The sequence below is a fragment of the Sminthopsis crassicaudata genome, chromosome 2 (assembly GCF_048593235.1).
Source record: "Sminthopsis crassicaudata isolate SCR6 chromosome 2, ASM4859323v1, whole genome shotgun sequence".
NCBI lineage: Eukaryota > Metazoa > Chordata > Mammalia > Dasyuromorphia > Dasyuridae > Sminthopsis > Sminthopsis crassicaudata.
Genome location: NC_133618.1, coordinates 125,762,192 through 125,782,540, shown reverse-complemented (window position 1 = coordinate 125,782,540; position 20,349 = coordinate 125,762,192). Strand labels below are relative to the sequence as shown.

Below are 20,349 nucleotides of genomic sequence, written 5' to 3'. Positions count from 1 at the left end.
CTCATCTCCATTTCCTAGTTTTTTGTTTCCTTATGGGCATTCTGAGATTTGTAGTTGGTTTAACTGGTAATGATTATGATAATAATAATAATAATTGATACCTATAATTAATCAATACACATTTAAAGAATTGTATATGTATATGTACTTATGAATGTAGAGGGGCAGCTAAGTGATAGAGTGGATAGATTGCTGGCCTGAAGTCAGGAAGACCTGAGTACAAATCTAGCCTCAGACACTTTCTAGCACTATGACCTTAGACAAGTCACTTAACCTTTGCCTCAGTTTCTTTATCTATAAAAATCATCTGGAAAAGGAATGGCAAACTGCTCCAGTATCTTTGCTAGGAAAATCCCAAATGGAATAACTTAAAAGTCAAAGAGAACTGAAATGAACAACAAACATATGTATATAAAACATACATATTGCATACACATGTATATGTATATAATCACAAATATATATATACACATATGTATATGTGTATGTATATATGTGTATGTATATATGTGTGCATTTATATGTGTGTATATATACACACACATATATATATATAAGTATATAAGATAAAGAATAGCATTCTTTAATGATTATAAAGCACTTTTCTTACAACTGCTCTGTAAGGGAGATGGTACAAATATCATCCCTATTTTATAAATGAGGAAATTAGGGAAAGAGAGTTAAATGACTTCCCTAAGGTCACTTAGCTAGTAAGTGATGCCTTAAGATTCTTAATTATTAGTTGAAAGGAAAGGAAATCAGAACAGAATCTGAACTTTTCTCACCAGGTATCTTATAGAACACTAGAACCTTATTTCAGAACCTTAAAAAAAACACCAGTAGTTGTCTACTCCAACCCATACCTGAAAATGATTCTCATTATAATATATGTACAAAGTAGTCTTCTAGCCTCTGCTTGAATTCTTCTAGTGAGAACTTACTGTCTCTTGAGTGGGTCCATTTTATTTGTGGGTAGCTTTAGTTGATAGAGTTTTTCTTGACTTCAAGCTGAAATCTGCCCATCGAGAACTTCTAGTGTTGAAAAAGACATCAGAAACTATCTAGTCCACTTGCCATCTAGGGGAGGGCATGGGGGAAGGGGAGAAAATTGGAACACAGGGTTTTGCAAGGGCTAATATTGAAGAATTATCCACATATCTGTTTTGAAATATAAACAGCTTTAATAAAAAAATGAAAAAACCCCACAGACAGCAGCATATCTTTGGAAGTTATATATTGAATGTGTTATATAGTATTACATATGTGTATAGTACATAATATATTATTATATATGTATAAAATACTATTATATTTAAAGGAAACACAACTTTTACACAAAAAACTATCTAGTCCAACTCATATCCCTGCAACTTCTAAGACATTTTAAAGCACTTAGACATCTTGTCTTTTCTATGAAGCAGCCCATTTTGGTTTGCTGTGTTAGAAATTTTTTTATTCTTCCAAGGAAATAACAAATCAGTTGAGATAGCTATACAGAGTGGTGCAGTGGATAGAACAACTGTCTCTGGAGTCAGGAAGACCTGAGTTCAAAAGTGGCCTCAGGTACTTACTAGATGTGTGACGCTGAGCAAATCACTTAACCTTGATTGTCTTCCCTAGCCCTCACACACACAAAAATTATGTACATGTGGAACAATGTTATCGTATAGGAGAGGTTGGGGTAGTTCTTCACCCCCCCCATAGGAAGGGGCTTCAGATCAGAGGAAACACTGGGAAATGATTACCATCTATAAAAAAGCCATATGTAAACATATGTAAATGATGACATATAACTGACATGAATTGTAAATCTTGTGAATTTTGATTTAAGGTGCTGCCCATTTTCTAATAAAGGAGCTATCCTACCATAACCTAGAACTGGAACGGAACAGGCAAGAGGAGTTGGGCATAAAACCTCAAGATATCTGGCCTTTCATTGTCATTTCAGATGACTCCTGTGTTATGTGGAATATGGTGGATGTTGATAGTGGGGGAGAAAGGCGGAGGTAAAAATGGTCAAAACCATTTATACTTGCTTTTCTATAATTGTTTTTAAAGTACAAATTTAGGGCAATTAATTTTTATTTGTTTTCTGGAACCATTCTCATGTGCACTTTGAAGAGGGTAAATGCTTTTTTTGTTTTTGAAGATTTCCCTTTTATAATATTAAGATCTTAGGCCTTAAAGCAGGGTCTCTGAATTAATTAAATATATAAATATACATATATGTATATATTTATCTTGATATGGTCTCTTGTAGACAATAGATAATAACGTCTTTTTATAGACTTTTATAGTCTTATAGTTAAACTCCCTTGGCGGTGAATAGTATGAAAAAGAATAGTTCTGAATAATCAAATTTTTTCCACATTTTTCATGATTGATACCTCCCAAAATAATACTTTTCAAACTTGATTTCAATTAGCCTTTAAAATGGGATATAAATAGTTTTTATTATTATTATTATTTTATTATTATTACTATTATTCCTGTTTCACATAAACTCAAAGAGCTTAGATGGGATTTAAATAGTTTTTAAATGGGATATAAATAGTTATTATTATTATTATTCCCATTTCACATATGAGGAAACCTAACTTAGATGGTTGACCAAGGTCACACAGCTAATGTCAAAGAAAGGATTTACATCTATGTTTTTCTGGTTTCAAGTTCAATATTCTTTCCATTACAACTTGACTTAATGATGGTTTACTGCTTATGTTAAAGAGAAAAGAGTTAAGTTTTTGTCCGGCCATCAAGTATCAATTTAAAAAATAGAATTTTGCATTTTAAGAGGTAGCATGATGCAATCAATTGAAGGCCTAACCTTGGAATGAGAGAGACCTGAGTTTAAATGTGACTTTGAGACATAATGGCTATAGAACTCTGAGTAGTAGGTTACAACCTCTCTTTGTTATCTCTTAGAGTGACAGACAAGGTTCTGGGCCTAGAGAGTTTATCATCTGGGAATTTCCTAGACCTATGAAATCATGTCCACATTCCTATTGCACAGCTGGAAGGGAATGTAAAGATCACAAAGTCCAAACTTCCCATTTGATTGTTGAGAGAACAGAGGTTCAGAGATGGGACATGATTTGCTCAAGGTCACAGGGATGGTGAATGGTAGAACCTAGATTAGAAGCTGTCTCCAACTTCCTGGCCAGCTGCTTTACCCATTATGGAGTTTGTTTAGTATTGGGTTATGGAAACTAACTGAATTTGGAGTCAATAAGACCTCAGTATGACATTCAGTCCTCCTAGTATGAGCTTTATAACTTCAGGCAAGTCCCTTTACCTCCCTGATTCTTAGTTTCTTCATAGGCAAAATAGGACTAAATTTTTACTGCTCATTTTGTGTTGGAAGGAAAGCCCTTGGTAAACCCTAAAGAACCATTTATGGTTATCAATTATTAGATCAAGGCATAATTACTTAGATCTTTACTATATCTCACCTTACCTAGAAAATTTTCACCATCAGGTAGGTGGCTCAGTGGACATATCAGGAAGACCTGCAGTCAAATTCAATCTCACATACTTACTGTGTTGTATGACTGTGTAAACACTTACTAGTGCCTGTCTTAGTTTCTCCAGTTGTAAATTTCAGAAAATAATAAAATCAGAGATAGTTGATTAAGAACAAGATTACATCTCATCAAAATTTTGTCTTCCTTAGTGCCCAGCACAATATCTTTGTATGAGGTACATAGTAAATGTTAGTTTGATTTGTTTTGCAAGCCCAGGAATAAATCTATTTTAGTAAAGTTTCTTGGCTATACAAAAAAATCAAAGTTCTGTGAAATATGTCATAATGGGATTTGATCTGTTTGTTTGTAGTGGGAGATCTTTAGCCTCCTGTGTGCTTTTGTTCTAGTGCTGATGTAGGCAACAGAATGAAGAGAATTATGTTTTTGTTTGCAAGTGGGTTGAGAGAGTTTTTCTTCTCTTTCCTCCTTGCAGTGAATATACCTGGTCTGAAAGGAATGTTTCTTTGAAACACATTCTGCAGCACATTGAAGCATCTCCTAATGTCACTCATTATGCTCTAATTGGGATGCGGAAGTGGTCGAGTAAAACTCGGAGTGGAGACATCCAGGAACCTTTCTCCCGCTGTCATGTCCATGACTTTGTCATCCTCAATGTGGATCTGACACAGAATGTACAGTATAACCAGAATCGGTGAGTTACAGTCCCAAGGGAAAGTCAGATATCAGCTTCAACTTGCTCTTGTTGGTCATCCTGACAATATCTGCTTTTTTCTGATCGCCACTTATCTGTTGCTAATGGTACCAATGACCTAAGATGTATGTGCTTGGCTGGCTGCAGGGATGGAGGAATACATTGGATTCTGAGCAGGTAGGTATTTTAGAGATGACCTGAGCCAGTTCTCTTGTTTTTAAGATAAGGACACTAGGATCAAAAGGTATGTGTAAGGTGGCTGCTCTGGACTTTGAACCCTAAACCAGGCTCTTCTAACTTGAATCCATTGTTCTTTTTCACCACCTAAGATAATAAGATGAGCCAGATTTTCCCTTCTCCACATCTTTACTGACACTATTTCTTGTGCATGGATTGCTGCTACTCTTCCCATCTCTGCTTTTTGATGTGCCTCCTTTGAGTCACTGTTGTAATGAAAAGTGTTCAAGTTGGAGTCAGAAGATCTGGTTTTGAATTCTGGCTTTGGGATTTAGCTGTGTAAGTCATTCTCTCTTTTAAGCTTTAGTTTCCTCCTTAATAAATTGAGATAGTTGAAGCAGACGCTCTCCAAGGTACCTTACAGCTCTGAATCATATCCTATTAGGTTAAGCCAGCTTTTCCTGGAGTCCTCATATCCTAGTCTTCACAATGATTCTTCCCCTCAATGGTGACTTTTGGGTTGGTCTGCAAGCAGGTCTGGTGGTCTTGGGAACACTTATTTCCAAGGTTCTTGGGTTCAGGTTCTGGCGCTAGCTAGCTCTTTTGAGGTCTGGCAGTATGGTTGTGGTGCTTTGACCTAGCACGTGCTACGTCTTTTCTCTCCTGTAGGGGGCTTTGCTACTTCAGATAAGCTGACTTACCTGTCCTGCAAGTGGAAGTTGGTAGGGATGGCTGGCCACTTCTTCATAGGAGATGCTACTCTGGATGATGGCTATGAGGGCTGGGTTAGAAGCAGGGCTGGTGGTAGAGAAGCAGGAGGTGTTGCCATTCTTAATGGGACCCCCACACCTATCTGCCATTAAAATATAAATTCCTTGAAAGCGAGGACTGTCTTTTCTTTTTGTATCTCTGTAGTAGTTTTATATCCTATATACAGTTTTTTCATGGTGACTTCCAATTTTAAATTAATTCCTTTTTCTATGATTTCTGTACTGCATGATTTAGCACCAAATGATGGAGTCTTATTTTTATTTTTTGATCTGGATCTATGATTTTAATGGTTTGGGAAACTGTGTGGAAACTTGCTCCTACTAAGAGGCTTACCTGGAGCAATGAGATATTATTATGTCACTTGTCCATGATTCCACATTTATCACAAGACTTAAAAACAAGACCTACCATGATGATATTTCTCTTAGTCTCATATGGTTATTTGACTATTTCATTAGTCTTTTCTCTTCAGCTTGTCAGTAGGGAGAATGATTCCTGCCTCTAAGGGCTTGGAATTTTATACATACTACCAGCATGACAAGGCTACTTAGCCTTTTATCACTGACTTTATCATCTGCCAAATAGTGTTAATATTTACACTATCTTCATCATAGAATCGAATTGAGAAAAGTACTACTTCAGTCTTATAATGGTATATTGATACAAATCATGTCTTATCTCACTCTGTGTAACACAGTGCTGAGCAAATAATAGAAAATCTATAAATAAATATGTACAGATACATAAATATATGTGATTATTATATATGTATGTCTATTTGTGTGTGTATGTGTATGTAATTCATTGATTGAATGTGGTTTAATTATGTGTGCTAACTGAATTTTCTTGCCTCTGATTAGATTCACTTGTGATGATGTTGATTTTAACCTGCGAGTGCACAGTGCTGGTCTCCTTTTGTGCCGATTTAATCGCTTCAGTGTCATGAAAAAGCAAATTGCTGTTGGTGGCCATAGGTCCTTCCACATTAAATCCAAGGTGAGTGAAGCAATGGCTGCTGGATGGTTACTTCTCTAAGTTAGTTAGGGTGAATTTGGTTCTGCACATGAAGTCTGGCTTGGCAACTTACTTCATGTGTCACAAATTCTTAGAGCCTCTTTATCGTCATTTATATTATAGTCATTACAATATGCCTCCTGCCTTTCTCACAGGGCTGTTAACATCAAATGGATGATATGTATGATGGCATTGGAGTGGTACAAATTTGTTGTAGAAATATATCATAATGTTTTATATTATTACATAGAAACAATAGTCACTAAAGTCTCAGGTGCCTTCTTAGGTGCCTCACAATTGACATGCAGATGGCTTTGGATTGTGAAATATTATCCTGGCAGGAAGGAAGCTTTGGCATATCTTGCCACCTTGGAAAGGCTTCCAGTATTTTAAAGGTGATGAACTTAAAGGCCTAGGGCCTTTGTGGTTTAAATTCAGAGAGAACCAAAGGCTGGCCATTAAGGCATGAATTGTTTTAGCCACAACAGTTGACCAAGACCATCTATTAAGTCATAAAGTGTTTATGGTCTGCTCCAGTGGAAGGAATTAATGGATCCATCAAAATAAAAATAATAAATGAAAATGAAGCATGTTGAAGCTTGTGTAGCTCTTAGTTGTGTGTCTCAATGATAGCATTGGTCTTTATCCCCTTTTCCTATAGAAAAAGAAGTAGGTATCATTTAAATTTGATTCAGGTAAACACAGTATTCTGATATACACAATTATTCTGAGCCTTGTGAGTTTAGAGTTTCCTTTGGCTTCTGATAAAAGATAATTAGTTTGTGAGTTTTCAAATATATCTGTGCATTTATTTTCAGATGGTAGAAATTTCAGTCTGCAGAAGACTCTAGTTGTGATAGTATTGATAGTATGCAAAGAAATGTCAATTCAATTGAACCAATATTTATTAAGCAAGAGACTATGCTGGGTACTGAGAATACAAAATGAAAAAAAAGCAGTAAGCTTACTGGATAATAATGGGGATATGCCTAGTAAGAATGCGGTATAGACTTTTTTTTAATACAAAAAAGCTAAGATTATTTAAGGATTCAGGGAATCATATTCATTTGTAGATGGGGAAAAGTTAGGGGGAAATTAGTCAATAAGCATTTATGAACCATGTAATATATACATCAGGCTGTATGCTAGGTAATGGAATTCCAAAGATAAAAATAAATCAATGCCTGCCTTCAAGGATTTTATATTCTATCTATGGAGACAACATATATTAAGTATTTAGAAAAAAAAAATATATATACATATACATGTATATATATATGTGTGTGTGTGTACATAAGCACATATCTACATACACACATAAAAGGATATTAGAATTACATGTATTAGTATCTATAGAATAAATACGAAAGAAGCACAAAGTAGTTTTGGGAGGAAGGTACCATCAACTAAGGGAATCAGCATGGGTTTCGTGGAGAAAGTAGAAACTAGTTTGGGCCTTTTTATTGTTGTTCATTTATTTCAGTCATGTCCAAATTTTGTGACCCCATTTGGGCTTTTCTTGGCAGAGATACTGAAGAGGTTTACCATTCCTTCTCAAGCCCATTTCATGAGGAAACTGAAGCAAACAGGCTTAAGAGATTTGGAGGTCAAATTTGAGCTCGAATTTTCTTGCCTCCAGATTTGTTGATTTATGTGCTATGCCCCATGTTGGGCCTTAGAGAAAGAAAAAAATGTAAACTGTCAGAAATAGGATGGGATTTTTTTTTTTTTTAATATACGGAATGAGCCGAGCATGTGAATAGAGAGAATAGGATGAGACTGAGAAACAGTGAATAGTTTATGTTGGGATCAGTAATAAAAGAAGCAATGCAAAGGCAATATAAGGTTTTAATAGAGCAATCCTGTATTTAAAAATAACTTTGTAAATGTAGTTTCTGGTGTTTTAGCCACTTTCTATATCAAATAATGTTACTCAATCATTATCATCAATATGGATTTCCAAAAACTTGCTGTTTGTAGATGGCAACAAAGACATTTTTAACTATTGTATGCTCTTGCAAACTTACTCTTTGAAATACTATTTAGACAAAGGCATTAAGCCTAGAATTATGAAGATTATATCCTAGGAATATAAATGGAGGTTTCTACTGTATTTCTTTGTAGTGAGTTCTCATTTCATTATATTGTTTGCAATGGTGAAGGAACACAGAACTTTGGGGAGGATCAGTGGACACATAGCAGCAAATAATTCACAAAATATTGGCAAGGAAGATATTTCTATGAGTTTATTGTTACCTTCTTAGGGAATAGGAGTTAAATGGATTTTTTTCTGAAAAGTGAAACTTGGGGACACTGGCATCTAGGATGTCCAAATAGCGAAATTCTTTCTTCTCTGAGAGCAAAATGAACAGCATTAGGCTCAGTCTTTGAATAACCCAAAAGATTAGGTTAAAATTATTCTTAAAGTCATCATTATTTTATAGAGAATGGAGAGCAAGAAGATAAACTGCTAATATAACATATAATTCTAAATGCAGGCCACAACTTCTAGACTAAAAGTGACTGGTATAAAGCCTGATATGTAGTCCACATTTCCTGCTTTTCAAATAGAGTCGTTGTGTGATGATTTACTATGAGAAAGTTGGGACAAAGGGAACAGTAATAAAAGTAATAAAGAGAGTAGTAATGTACAAAAGAATAAAACAGAAAAAATTCGCAGTAAACACATATGGTAAATTTGCACAGTAATCTTTCAGTGGATAAATATGCTCTTTAATAGCTTAAATAACTTTATACAGATAAATAATGTATTAATAGACAACGTTTTTATTGATTTATTATGTACTGTCTAATATATAATTTATGTCATAGCTAACATAATGTAGATAACATTTCCATATATGAATAATGTATGCAATAAAATAAATAATTTATAAAATTACCTAGAAATCATTTTAGCCAGCCAATATTTTTTCTTTTTAGCAAGCAGAGACTTGAGTCAAAAAACCAACCCTCCCAGAACACAGACATTATTGTAAAATGCTGGCAAAGCACATACCTCTTTTATCATCTTTGTAAAGTTTTTGAGAATAATACTAGCATCAAGGATATACTTGGTAGGAATGAGAGAAATATGATTTGTCAAGTTGGTTGCCTTAATTTCAGCAAAGCATATTATAAATTTGGCATTATCCCAGTCTGTCAGTGCAGTCTATAGTCTTTTCTTAATCCAGTCTAGTCTTTCCCAAATCTGTTTTGTCAGAAATGTAAATGAACTTCATTTGACATTCATTATGTCATTTCATTATGTCTCATTATGATCTTTGCTTCATTTCCTAAGGACTCTCAAATTTCTAAAATTTTTGTTATATGTCACACTTTCAAGTTTTATGCTTTACTGAGAAAATAGAAGCTATTAGTCCTGAACTATCTCTTTTCCTTTACTCTGCATTTAAGTTTTCTCATCTGATTTGTCTCTGATTAAGAGGTAACCTTTCTCCTTACCAAGGCCAGCCTTTCTTCACATACATTTAATCCCATTCCCTCCCATCTTCTCTGGCAGATTTCTCTGATGCTCTCCCCTTTACCTATCTTAATCTTCAATTCCTCTTTTTCTACTGTTTCATAAACCTTCATTTGACCCTACTTTTCAATCAAGTTATCATTACATAGTTTTTCTTCCCTTTTCCCAAACAAATTCTTAAAAGAAGTCATCTACTTTCCTTTTACTCCCTTCTCACTTTTAAAAAAAATATTGCTTCTAATCTCCTCAGTCAATTGAAGTTATTCTCTACAAAATTAGCAGGGATTTCTTAATGAATAAAATGGAGGCCTTATCTCAATCTTGATCCTTCTTGAGCTCACTACCTAACTTTTCCTACTAGATACTTTGCCCTCTCTGAGTTTTCATATCACTGCTACCTTTTCTTTCACTTCCTGTTTATGTGATTACTCACTCTTTCAGGATCATCCATAATATTCCTGTTAACTCTTGAGTATACCCTAAAGTGATGGTCTTCTCTCTACTCTCACTCACTTGGTGACCTCTTCAGATAACATAGGTTTAATTATTTTCTCTCTATCCCTGGTCTTTGTTCTGAGCTTTAGTACTATCTATTGAATAGTTTGAAATATTGAATACCCCATCAATATCTCAAGCTCAAGATGTCCAAAACTGAACTCATTTAATTTCTCAAACTTGCTCCTTTTCTGAATTTTTCATAATTCTGTCAAAGGCACCACCATCCTTTCCATCACTTACTTTTGTAAATTTGGTATCAACTTCCACTCTACATTCTCTTTTGTACTCTATACATCTTCTTTACAGCCAAATCTTGACATTTCTACCTCCAAAGCGTCTCCTACATCTGTCCTATTCTTTCCATTAGTATATCCAATACCCTGATTCAGTTCCTCATTATCTCCTGGTCCAGTTGTCAAGATTACTCCATTGCCTGATACATCTCTTAGCATGTTTATTTCTTAGAATCATTAGCTCCCATGACACCTTCTACATGAAGTTTATTCCTAGTCCCCAAGAGACTAGGGTCTTTCACCTAGCCTTGTACTGCTTTGTACTTGTTTTGCATTTATTTTATTTATATTTATATAACAATAGTAACTAATATAGAATTTTAAGGTTTGTAAAGCACAAGTTGAGAGAAATGAAGTGACTTAAGAGTCCCACATCAAGTAAATGTCTGAGGCTAAATTAAAATTCAGGGTTTTTGACACCAAGTTTAACACTTTTACCTACCGCTTATATATATTGTGCTCCTCCTAAGCTCAGAAGTGTTTCATTATTTTCATCACTAGCATTTAATATAAGTGACTGACATATAATGTCTTAACAAGTTGTTTATTGATTGATTGCTTCTGGTTTCCTTTAAGGAAAGAAGGCAAAGTAAAGAAGGTAAAAATGCATGTGATGAAATTACTCATTAGCAAATTTAATAGACAAGTATCTCAAATTTAAGGTATCAGTATTTAGGTGAAAGTTTGTAGATTATCTTTAAAAAAGTATTCTTTTTCAGTCTCTTTTTTTTCCCTTGCAAAGAAGCCAAAGGCTGTCATAAAGACCCAAGATCTAGTTTGTATTTTTATTTTTGTTTCATGGCCATGACAGCCCATGAAACAAAGAAAATTCTTAATTCATAAAGTTTGTTCTCAAATAGTAAGACGACCACTAAAGTTATCAGCAAACTTTCTATATTAAATATTTTCTGGAAATTTAAGCCAAGCAGCAAAAACAAAAGATTTAAAGGTTTTGATGAATATTACATTAATCCTTACTATCACATAGTTTATTATTTCTTAAAATAAAAGGACACATACATTTAGCTTTAATATGTTGTTATGTACATCTTCTATTGTTTTACCTGTTTTATTTCTGTTTGATGTTTTCAATTAAATAAGAGTAAATCTTATTCTTTTGCCTCTGCTTTTTTCATTTCATAAACATTTCTTCATATTTACTTAATGTCTCCATATTTTCACATTGTTTTGGTCAAATAATATTCCACTATAATCACATATTACAATTTGTCTACCCATTTTTCTTTCTTTTGGCACATAATTTGTTTCTAACTTTTGTTACAAATGATGCTGCTGTGAATATATTTGTACAGATGGGATCTTTTCTTGCTGCCAATAAAATCCAGTAGTAGGATTGCTAGATTGCAATTTTAAAACTTTTATTCTTTAATTCTAAATTTTATTTCCATAGCAGATCAGTTCATATGACCACTAGTCATGGATAGGAGTTCCTGTTTTCATGCTGCTTTTCCAACATCAAATATTTTCATCTTTTCCATGTGTCTTTTTATATTGTCTTGTATTATTAGTTTGTGTGAATTTCTTTTCCTCCCCTCCCATGGGCAGGATTTCAAGCTTAAAATAAGGGTCTGTATCTTATCAATCTCTCTTTCCCTGGCATATAGTATCATATTTTCTGTATTATACCTAATAACATCTTTGAGTCTCAGTTTCTTATGTCTAAAATGAGGGGATTGGATTAGATAATAACTATATGCTCTATCAGTTCTAAAGCCTATGATCCTTATCCTAATTGATATGCAAAAACACATTTTAAACTTGCTTTACTTTGCTTTTATGTAGGTGTCTGATAATCCAGTGTCCATTGCACCTTCCCAGTACATCTGTGCCCCAGATAGCAAGCACACTTTCCTTGCAGCTCCAGCTCAGCTTTTACTTGAAAAATTCCTGCAGTATCACAGCCATCGTTTCTTCCCTCTGTCACTGAAGAATTATGGACACCCTGTGCTGTCAGTTGATTGTTACCTTAATCTTGGACCTCAGGTAATTTATAACATGTGCTGAATATACTAAACTCAAAAGTGGATTCAACAATAGGAAAATGAATTTCTTTGAACAATTTTGTAGGGTGTAGCTTGGAAGGAATACTTCAATTTTCCATTTGAGGAAGGATAGAGAAATAAATAGAGCATTTTAAAGACCTTACTATGGTTCAGAAACTGTGCAAAATGTCCTAAATGGGGGAAGGCAATCTCTAAAGGGGAATTGGGAAAGAGTCTAAGGTACCCTATAGCCACATGGCTTAGAAAGGCTGTGGAAGTATAGTAGAGGCCTAGATCCCTAACATGATAAGGTCAGAGATGCCCCATTAGAACCCAAGGTGGTTCTGGAGATGGAGTCCAAAGTCCTGGTAGGGATGAGGCTGAGATGATAACTTGAGTGGAATTGGCATGGTATAGAAAGGAATTGGAATTGTGATGAAGGCTTTATATTGAGAAAGATAAGGCCAAAATTGGTCTATTAGAATCCAAAGTGATTCAAGGGAGAGTGTACACGATTTCACTGAAACTAAAGAATATGGGTATAGTCCATCTGATATCCTGAAAAATTAAAATTGTTTCACACAATGTAATGCCAGAGAAACTGAGGCAAGACAGAGATTGGTTTTTAATCCATTAATTGTGGAGAGTTTAGCCTATTCAGCTAGAAAGGTCCAAAATCATTCTGGCCCAAGCAACTGAAGTAGGGAACCTTTATAGCTAACTAGGGTTTGCAAACAGCTTATAGGGGAAACAAAGGCAGATTAGGGGGGCAAGGACACTGAGCAGACAAGCCATAATTCCAGGAAAGAACCATAAGTTAGTCCTGACAAGAAAGAGGTCAAGATAAGAAGGTCAAGGGCAGGAGACAGCGAGGCAAAGGGCAATACTCAAAAGGAGGGAGAATTAACCCAGCAACCACTGAGATAAGGCATCTGGAGTTTTATGACTCAATAGTATTTCAAAGCTTCTTTTCTGACTCAATTCTCCCAGTCCTAATGACAAGGAAAAGTTGGGGGGGCTATAATAATTTTATTCAGGGCATATCAAAAAGCAGCAGGATATAATGAGGAGAACATTGGGTTGGAAGTCAGTCTGACTTCAAATTTTATCTTTTTTAATGTTGTAATCTTGGCTAAGTCATTTAATTTCTCTGAGATTCAGTTTCCTCATCTGTAAAATGGAAATAAGTAAATCTCATCTGTCTACTTCATAAGGCTGTGAGACAATATGCTTTTAAAAACCTTTAAAGCCTTTAAATATTATATAAATGTGAGATATTGTTATTCTGATGACACACACATACTGAGTGTTTGTGCTTGAATGTGCATGCTAGCTATATTATTGAAAATCCTTAGGAAGCATCTCTTTTTCAGGTTGCTGTTTGTTATGTGAGCTCCAGGCCTCATTCTTTAAACATCAGCTGCTCAGATCTGCTGTTTAGTGGACTCCTGTTATATCTCTGTGACTCCTTTGTGGTTGCAAGCTTTTTGAAAAAGTTTCATTTTCTGAAAGGTAAGTTACCTGAATGGCTGCACAATCATAGAGGTGCAAAAAGTGACTATAGAGATGAATTTGTTCAGTTTATTATTAAATGCTGCTTTGCTAAGTACTGAGGAAGTTGCAAATACAAAATCAACCATGGCCTCTTTTTTGCAAGATTCTGATAGTCTACAAGTGGGATCTGTAATAGTAATATCATACATTGTAATTATTCATAGCAGAGGGTATTGATGAAGTGTCTGACCAGTTTAAATCTCCTAATGCACTTTGTGAGATTACACAGCATGAATCTTTTGATGGAAGGAGTACCTTACAATACAATGAATGTATGTCTCAGCTCTTGACTGAGGGGGAAGTTCTAGAGATTTTTTTGATTAATCCCCAGTGACTGGAGCTCTATCCAAATGATTGATGACTGAGCATTAGGGGGAGCAGGATTTTAGTTACCATATATGTTGAATGAACGATTACTGCCCTGCTACATATACAATGGCTATGATGCAGAATAGAGGATGGTAAGGGTACAATATACATCCATAGAAGAAAAGGTCGTTCCTTGGGGGATTCAAGAAAGGCTTCCTAAAAGAAATAGTAATTGAGTAGAGCTTTAACAAAATAAATCATAGTTAGAGAAGAGAAGGAAAAGTAAGGAGGAAAGTCGAGGGAAGAAGAAACAAATATTGACGAGTCACTAACAAATACTCCAGAGAAGATAATTCAAATCAACAAGCATTTATTAAATACCTATATGCCAGGGATTAAGCTAAATATTAGAGATAAAAATATAAGCAAAAATAAATACAGTTTCTACCCTAAAAAAGATTATATTCTAATGGTGGAATATTGAGGGAGGTGGAGCCTGGAGAATGAAGAATGGCTGATATATAGCAAATATAATGAAGGATTTAGGAAGGAAAGAAAAAGAGAGAGAGAGTGAGAGGGAGAAAGAGAGAGACAGAGGGAGAGAGAGGGAAGGAGGAAGAGAGAGAGAGAGAGAGAGAGAGAGAGAGAGAGAGAGAGAGAGAGAGAGAGAGAGAGAGAGAGAGAGAGAGAGGGAGGGAAGAAGGAGAGAAACTGACATAGAAACAAACATATCAGGATAGTGTAGAGAACTTGGAAGAATTGGGTTCAAATCCTGCCTTTAACGCATTGGTAGAGGGAATTTCCTCTGATGGAGTTCCTTATACTAATGAATTTATAAGTCCAATCCCTATTCTTTTGTCCTATGGCTTTATATGGTCAGGTGGGCTGGAAGATTGCTTAGACTTATTCCCCCTCCCCTTTTTTTTTCTTTTCGTAGTTCTCTTTCTATCTGCTGATTTTTTGCTTCCATACTATCTTCTATATCCAATCAGAATATTACCATAAGTTTTCAAAGAATTTAAAAATGTTATAATATGAGCTTGGACTTTTGACTCTTTTCATCTTAGCTGAATGAATCTTTTTCAGTGGTAGAAAATACAGATAGGCCAAAGTTGTCATTTTTACATATACCTGTTTCTTGTCTTATAAGAAAAAAAATGATGAATTTAGAATCAGGAAATCTGAGGTTTTCCAATCCTGGGTCTGAAATTTATTAGTGGTGTGATCGTGAAGAAGTAATTTGAACTCTCTAAAATTGTTTTATTTTTTCATTTATAAAATGATACTTATACATATTATATATTATATAGTTCCATGAGGCTTTAAGGTAACAGTAAAAAAATAAATCATATGTAACTTCCTGTTACTTAATACAATAATTATTTTAAGCTTAATCTCCTCTATCGATTTAAAGAGTTTATTTTACAGAAATATGTTAAGAGTACAATCATAATTACTCTGAGCACCCATTTAGTAAAATTTTCAACATTTAGGCCAAAACATGGTTTTCTATATTAATTTACTTTTATATCTTATCTCTGGTTATCCCCTGAACTCTTTATGGTTGAAGCAAAATTTAGGTTACTAGAAACTTATGGGCAATAAAGCAGCAGATTATATTATAGTATGTATTAATAGGCAAGGTGGGATGTGATAAAAGTATGGGCGGAAACACAAAGGAGAAGTGGGGAAAAGTGTATTTTTTCTTAGATTTTCCTTTCAGTCCTTGAGGAGTTGTATCCTAATGGTAGATTGAGTCCCAGATTTCTGATCTGAAATGCCTATAGAGCTGATGGGCCTCCTTGTTATCTCCCATATCTGGGAAAGCTCAGTTTTACTTTTTCTTTCTTTTTTCATTGGTTGCTCCTGGGCTGCTAGTTCTTTCTAACTTAGCCATGGATATTCCCTTTCCTCCTTCTCTGTCATCACTCTTAGAATCTCTCTGGTTCTGAGATAGAAACTTCTCTCTCTTTTTAAGCCATTATAATTATTTTATTTTTTAATTTATGAAATAAAATATTTTTATAACATAGAAGAAAAAAAAAAGATTGTCCATGAAAATATATACCTTTTATGTACAACTATTCCTTTTAAATATATAATAATAATATTAATTAATTAATTACATAATAAAATTATCACATAAATTTCTTTTTACTCTCCCCATTCTAGAAGTGGGGAGACATAAATATATATATAAAATATGTTTTTGCTGCTTAGATGGACTTTGGGAAGAATTATTTGTTCTTGTCTGCCTTAGAAGGGCAGAGTATAGCAGGATAAAGAAAATCTTTGTAATGAGGTTCTTGAAGGGGTAGGGAGTCCAGAAACAGTATGCAAATGTGAGGTTGTTTTTATTTTTGTGTTACTCTTTTTCTCATTTGTGCAGGTGCCACTTTGTGCGTCATCTGTCAGGACCGTAACTCACTCCGTCAGACAGTTGTACGCCTGGAGTTGGAAGATGAGTGGCAGTTCAGGCTTCGGGATGAGTTCCAGACAGCCAATGCTAAGGAAGACAGACCACTTTTCTTCTTGACTGGACGGCACATTTGAAAGAAACAGTAGCCCTATTTTCTGAAAGAGCAGATACTTCATGGAACTTCCCTGCCAAGGATACGGAAAGAAACTATAGTGCTGTCCTTGGTCACATTAGTAAGTTAGAGATGGAGCTGGAAAATCAGGTCTTCAGAATGCCTATTTCTTTGGGAAACTTTCTGCAAAGGTGAGATCACCATCAACAATAGCTATACTGATAGTCCTGCAAAAAGAGCTTCAGAGCTGGAAGGGATCTTTGAGATCAAATTCTTACTCCTCATTTTTATAGAGAGATAAACTGAGGCCCAGAAAATAAAAGTTTAGGGAGGAGCCAGGGATGTATGCCCCAGAGTTCTGGACTCTTGTTTCCTGGTGCCCTTTTAATCACAAAATATTGCTGAGACTTCTGGGACATTTTGGAATTTTTTTTTTTTAAAGAACAAAGTTCTGACATTTCACTATATTATCTATATACTTCCATGACAGAAACTACTGGTTACTTTTAGGTGACATTGGACATCCTTGGACATTTGTTGAAGTGAAAACATCTTTACATGTGTAGAAATGCCAATTATGAAGTATTTTTTCTTCCTGTGTTCCCATTTGGGAAATATTTAGAAACAATGTTGAAAAAAATCATAAATCTTAGAGCTATTATATACAGCTGAAAATGAAGTCATTGGAATAAAAATTTTACAATCCTAGAATCTTGGTAATAACTGGAATTCACTCTTGTGTAGATCAATTGATTGATTAATCACCAAGCTTTTATTAAGGGCTTTCTATGTATCAGGCACTGTAGTAAGCACCGAAGATACAAAAAAAGACAAAACCGTGTTTTCTGCCTTCAAAGAACTCAAATTCTGAATAGAGACAATATACAAACAATTATATAAATATTAGACAAATATAGTATAAATGGGAGATAATCTCAGAGGGAAGGCACTGGCAATGGGGATAGGAGAGGAAAAAGGACAATACTAGATTATCTAAATTTTTCATACTTTAGAAATGAAATCAAGATGCCAAATTAGCCAGTTAATTATTAAGTACATTTGAACATGTTTTAATTTCTTTTAAAAATATTCATATTAATAGCTTTTCATTTTTTATGCCAATCATTTCCCAATATACTCCCTCCCATTGAATTCTTCCTTTTAACAAAGAAAAACAATTATTCAAAACCAATGGACAAAGTCAGATAGTAGATTATACTTTTTTTTTTGGTGCCTCTGTAGTCTCCTACCTCTCTGCTGAGATGAGAGAAATGAGTTTTATCATCTGTCATGTGGTTTAATTTCCTAACGAAGCTCTATACTGTGGTTGGCATTAGGTTTCTGTATGAGAACAACTCAGAGGACTATCTATTGCCAAGAGTGAAAATAAAAGGACATGTCCTTAAATGCTCATAAATATAATGTGTTGTAGGAAGGAAATCATATGGTGTCTTCCAAAACAAGAATTGACTCACTGAGAAGTGAGAATGGAATTAAGTCTACTAAAAAACACAACCCAAAGAAGCTGTGACCATTTGCTTATTACTAAAAGTTTATTTTCAAATTCTTCATTAAGTCTTGATTTTGCTGACAGGTAAAGTATATCATTTGAAATATTTGTATAAAGTAAGGATTTCCAATTAGGGAGAAAAAGGACCAAAGGATTCTAGAAGAGACTAATATTTGAGAAAACATGTGAGCCAAAAGGCATTTTTCCAGATACCTACTTTTAGATGGCATTGAAACACTCTACTGGTGGTAACTTTTTGCCTGGCTTGGACTTGAAGACATTGCACAAGAAATAATGGAACCAGAAGAAATATCTTTGAAAGATGGTGCCAAAGATTGTGTGTTGATGTTTCTTTTTTTCCCCTTAAGGAAAAAAACCCTTAAACTTGTGATTTTGGCAGATTTGGGTTGATGTTTACAAAATTATTAGTAAATGGTAACCTTGTATATTTCACTATTCCTATTTTGGAATGAAACTTTACTTTCTGTAGTTTTGTCTTTTGTAAATAGTATCTACTGTGCAGCTTTCTCTTACATTGTATTAGTTAATTTAAAACTTTCAAAAGGTCTTAAATATTCATGTTGGTTTCATTTTATAAATAAAACTTGCAATGCACTTATTGGTTTCTGATTATTTGCAGAGTTATGAAATTCCAGGCATCATGAATTACTATTGATGTAAAAAACATTCATTACAGATTTCAGCAGTTCGACCTTTTGTTGCAAATGGCAAAGTATTTTTTCAGTAGGATTTTGGTTACCTATGGCGGTATGCTTTTAAAAAATATGTGGGGACATTTTTATCTTGAAAACTAGATATAACCAAAAGATTTCTTGATATGAAATTCAAAACCCATTTTCTTGTGTTCTAGACCCTTTTTCAATTTTTTTCCTGATTCATCTCATTAATTTTCTTATGTTTTCACTTTACTTATATGAGACCAAAGAAGGCATCTGTAATATGGGGCAAAAGAAATAAATTTAGAGTTGAGACATATATTTACCAAATACTCCAAATGTGAGTCCCCAACTGCTGCATTGTCAAGTGGAGGTTGCTAAGTGGCACCGTGGATAGAGTTCTGAGTTTATAATTAGGAATACCTGACTGGAGATTCTGCTTGGATCTTAGACACTTCTAGCTGTGAAACCCAGAGTTCCATTCAACTTCTCTGGACTTCACTTATTTGTTTTTTTTTTTTTTTTTTTTTTTTTTTTTTTTTCCATTGAAGCCAATAGGAGAGATTATATATATATATATATATATATATATATATATATATATATATATATATTTTATAATATTATCCCTTGTATTCATTTTTCCAAATTACCCCCCCTCCCTCTATTCCCTCCCCCCGATGACAGGCAATACCATACATTTTACATGTGTTACAATATAGTCTAGGTACAATACATGTGTGTGAATATCATTTTCTTGTTGCACAATAAACATTAGAATCCGAAGGTACATGCAACCTGGGCAGACAGATATTAGTGCTAACAATTTACATTCCCCTCCCAGTGTTTCTTCTCTGGGTGTAGCTACCTCTGTCCATCATTGATCAACTGGAAGTGAGTTGGATCTTCTTTATGTTGAAGATTTCCACTTCCATCAGAATACATCCTCATACAGTATTGTTGTTGAAGTGTACAGTGATCTTCTGGTTCTGCTCATTTCACTCAGCATCAGTTGATTTAAGTCTCTCCAGGCCTCTCTATATTCCTCCTGCTGGTCATTTCTTACCGAGCAATAATATTCCATAACCTTCATAAACCACAATTTACCCAACCATTCTCCAACTGATGGACATCCATTCATCTTCCAGTTTCTAGCTACAACAAAAAGAGCTGCCACAAACATTTTGGCACATATATGTCTCTTTCCGCTCTTTAGTATTTCTTTGGGATATAATCCCAGTAGTAGCGCTGCTGGGTCAAAGGGTATGTACAGTTTGATAACTTTTTGGGCATAATTCCAGATTGCTCTCCAGAATGGCTGGATTCTTTCACATCTCCACCAGCAATGTATT

The 20,349-nt window shown here is 34.5% G+C and overlaps 1 protein-coding gene across 7 annotated transcripts in view; it reads left to right on the top strand.

Moving 5' to 3' along the window:
- The window catches only part of GREB1 (growth regulating estrogen receptor binding 1), a 189,578-nt gene extending 170,237 nt beyond the window's left edge, over nt 1-19,341 (top strand). For all 7 annotated transcript variants that reach the window (XM_074287207.1, XM_074287208.1, XM_074287211.1 and 4 more), the window contains 6 exons: nt 1,832-2,006; nt 3,958-4,176; nt 5,985-6,120; nt 12,217-12,417; nt 13,790-13,928; nt 16,669-19,341. In XM_074287207.1, the coding sequence (XP_074143308.1) occupies nt 1,832-2,006; nt 3,958-4,176; nt 5,985-6,120; nt 12,217-12,417; nt 13,790-13,928; nt 16,669-16,832 (1,034 nt within the window). In that variant the 3' untranslated portion in view covers nt 16,833-19,341. The remainder of the gene's footprint in view (nt 1-1,831; nt 2,007-3,957; nt 4,177-5,984; nt 6,121-12,216; nt 12,418-13,789; nt 13,929-16,668) is intronic.
- The last annotated feature ends 1,008 nt before the right edge of the window (nt 19,342-20,349 follow it).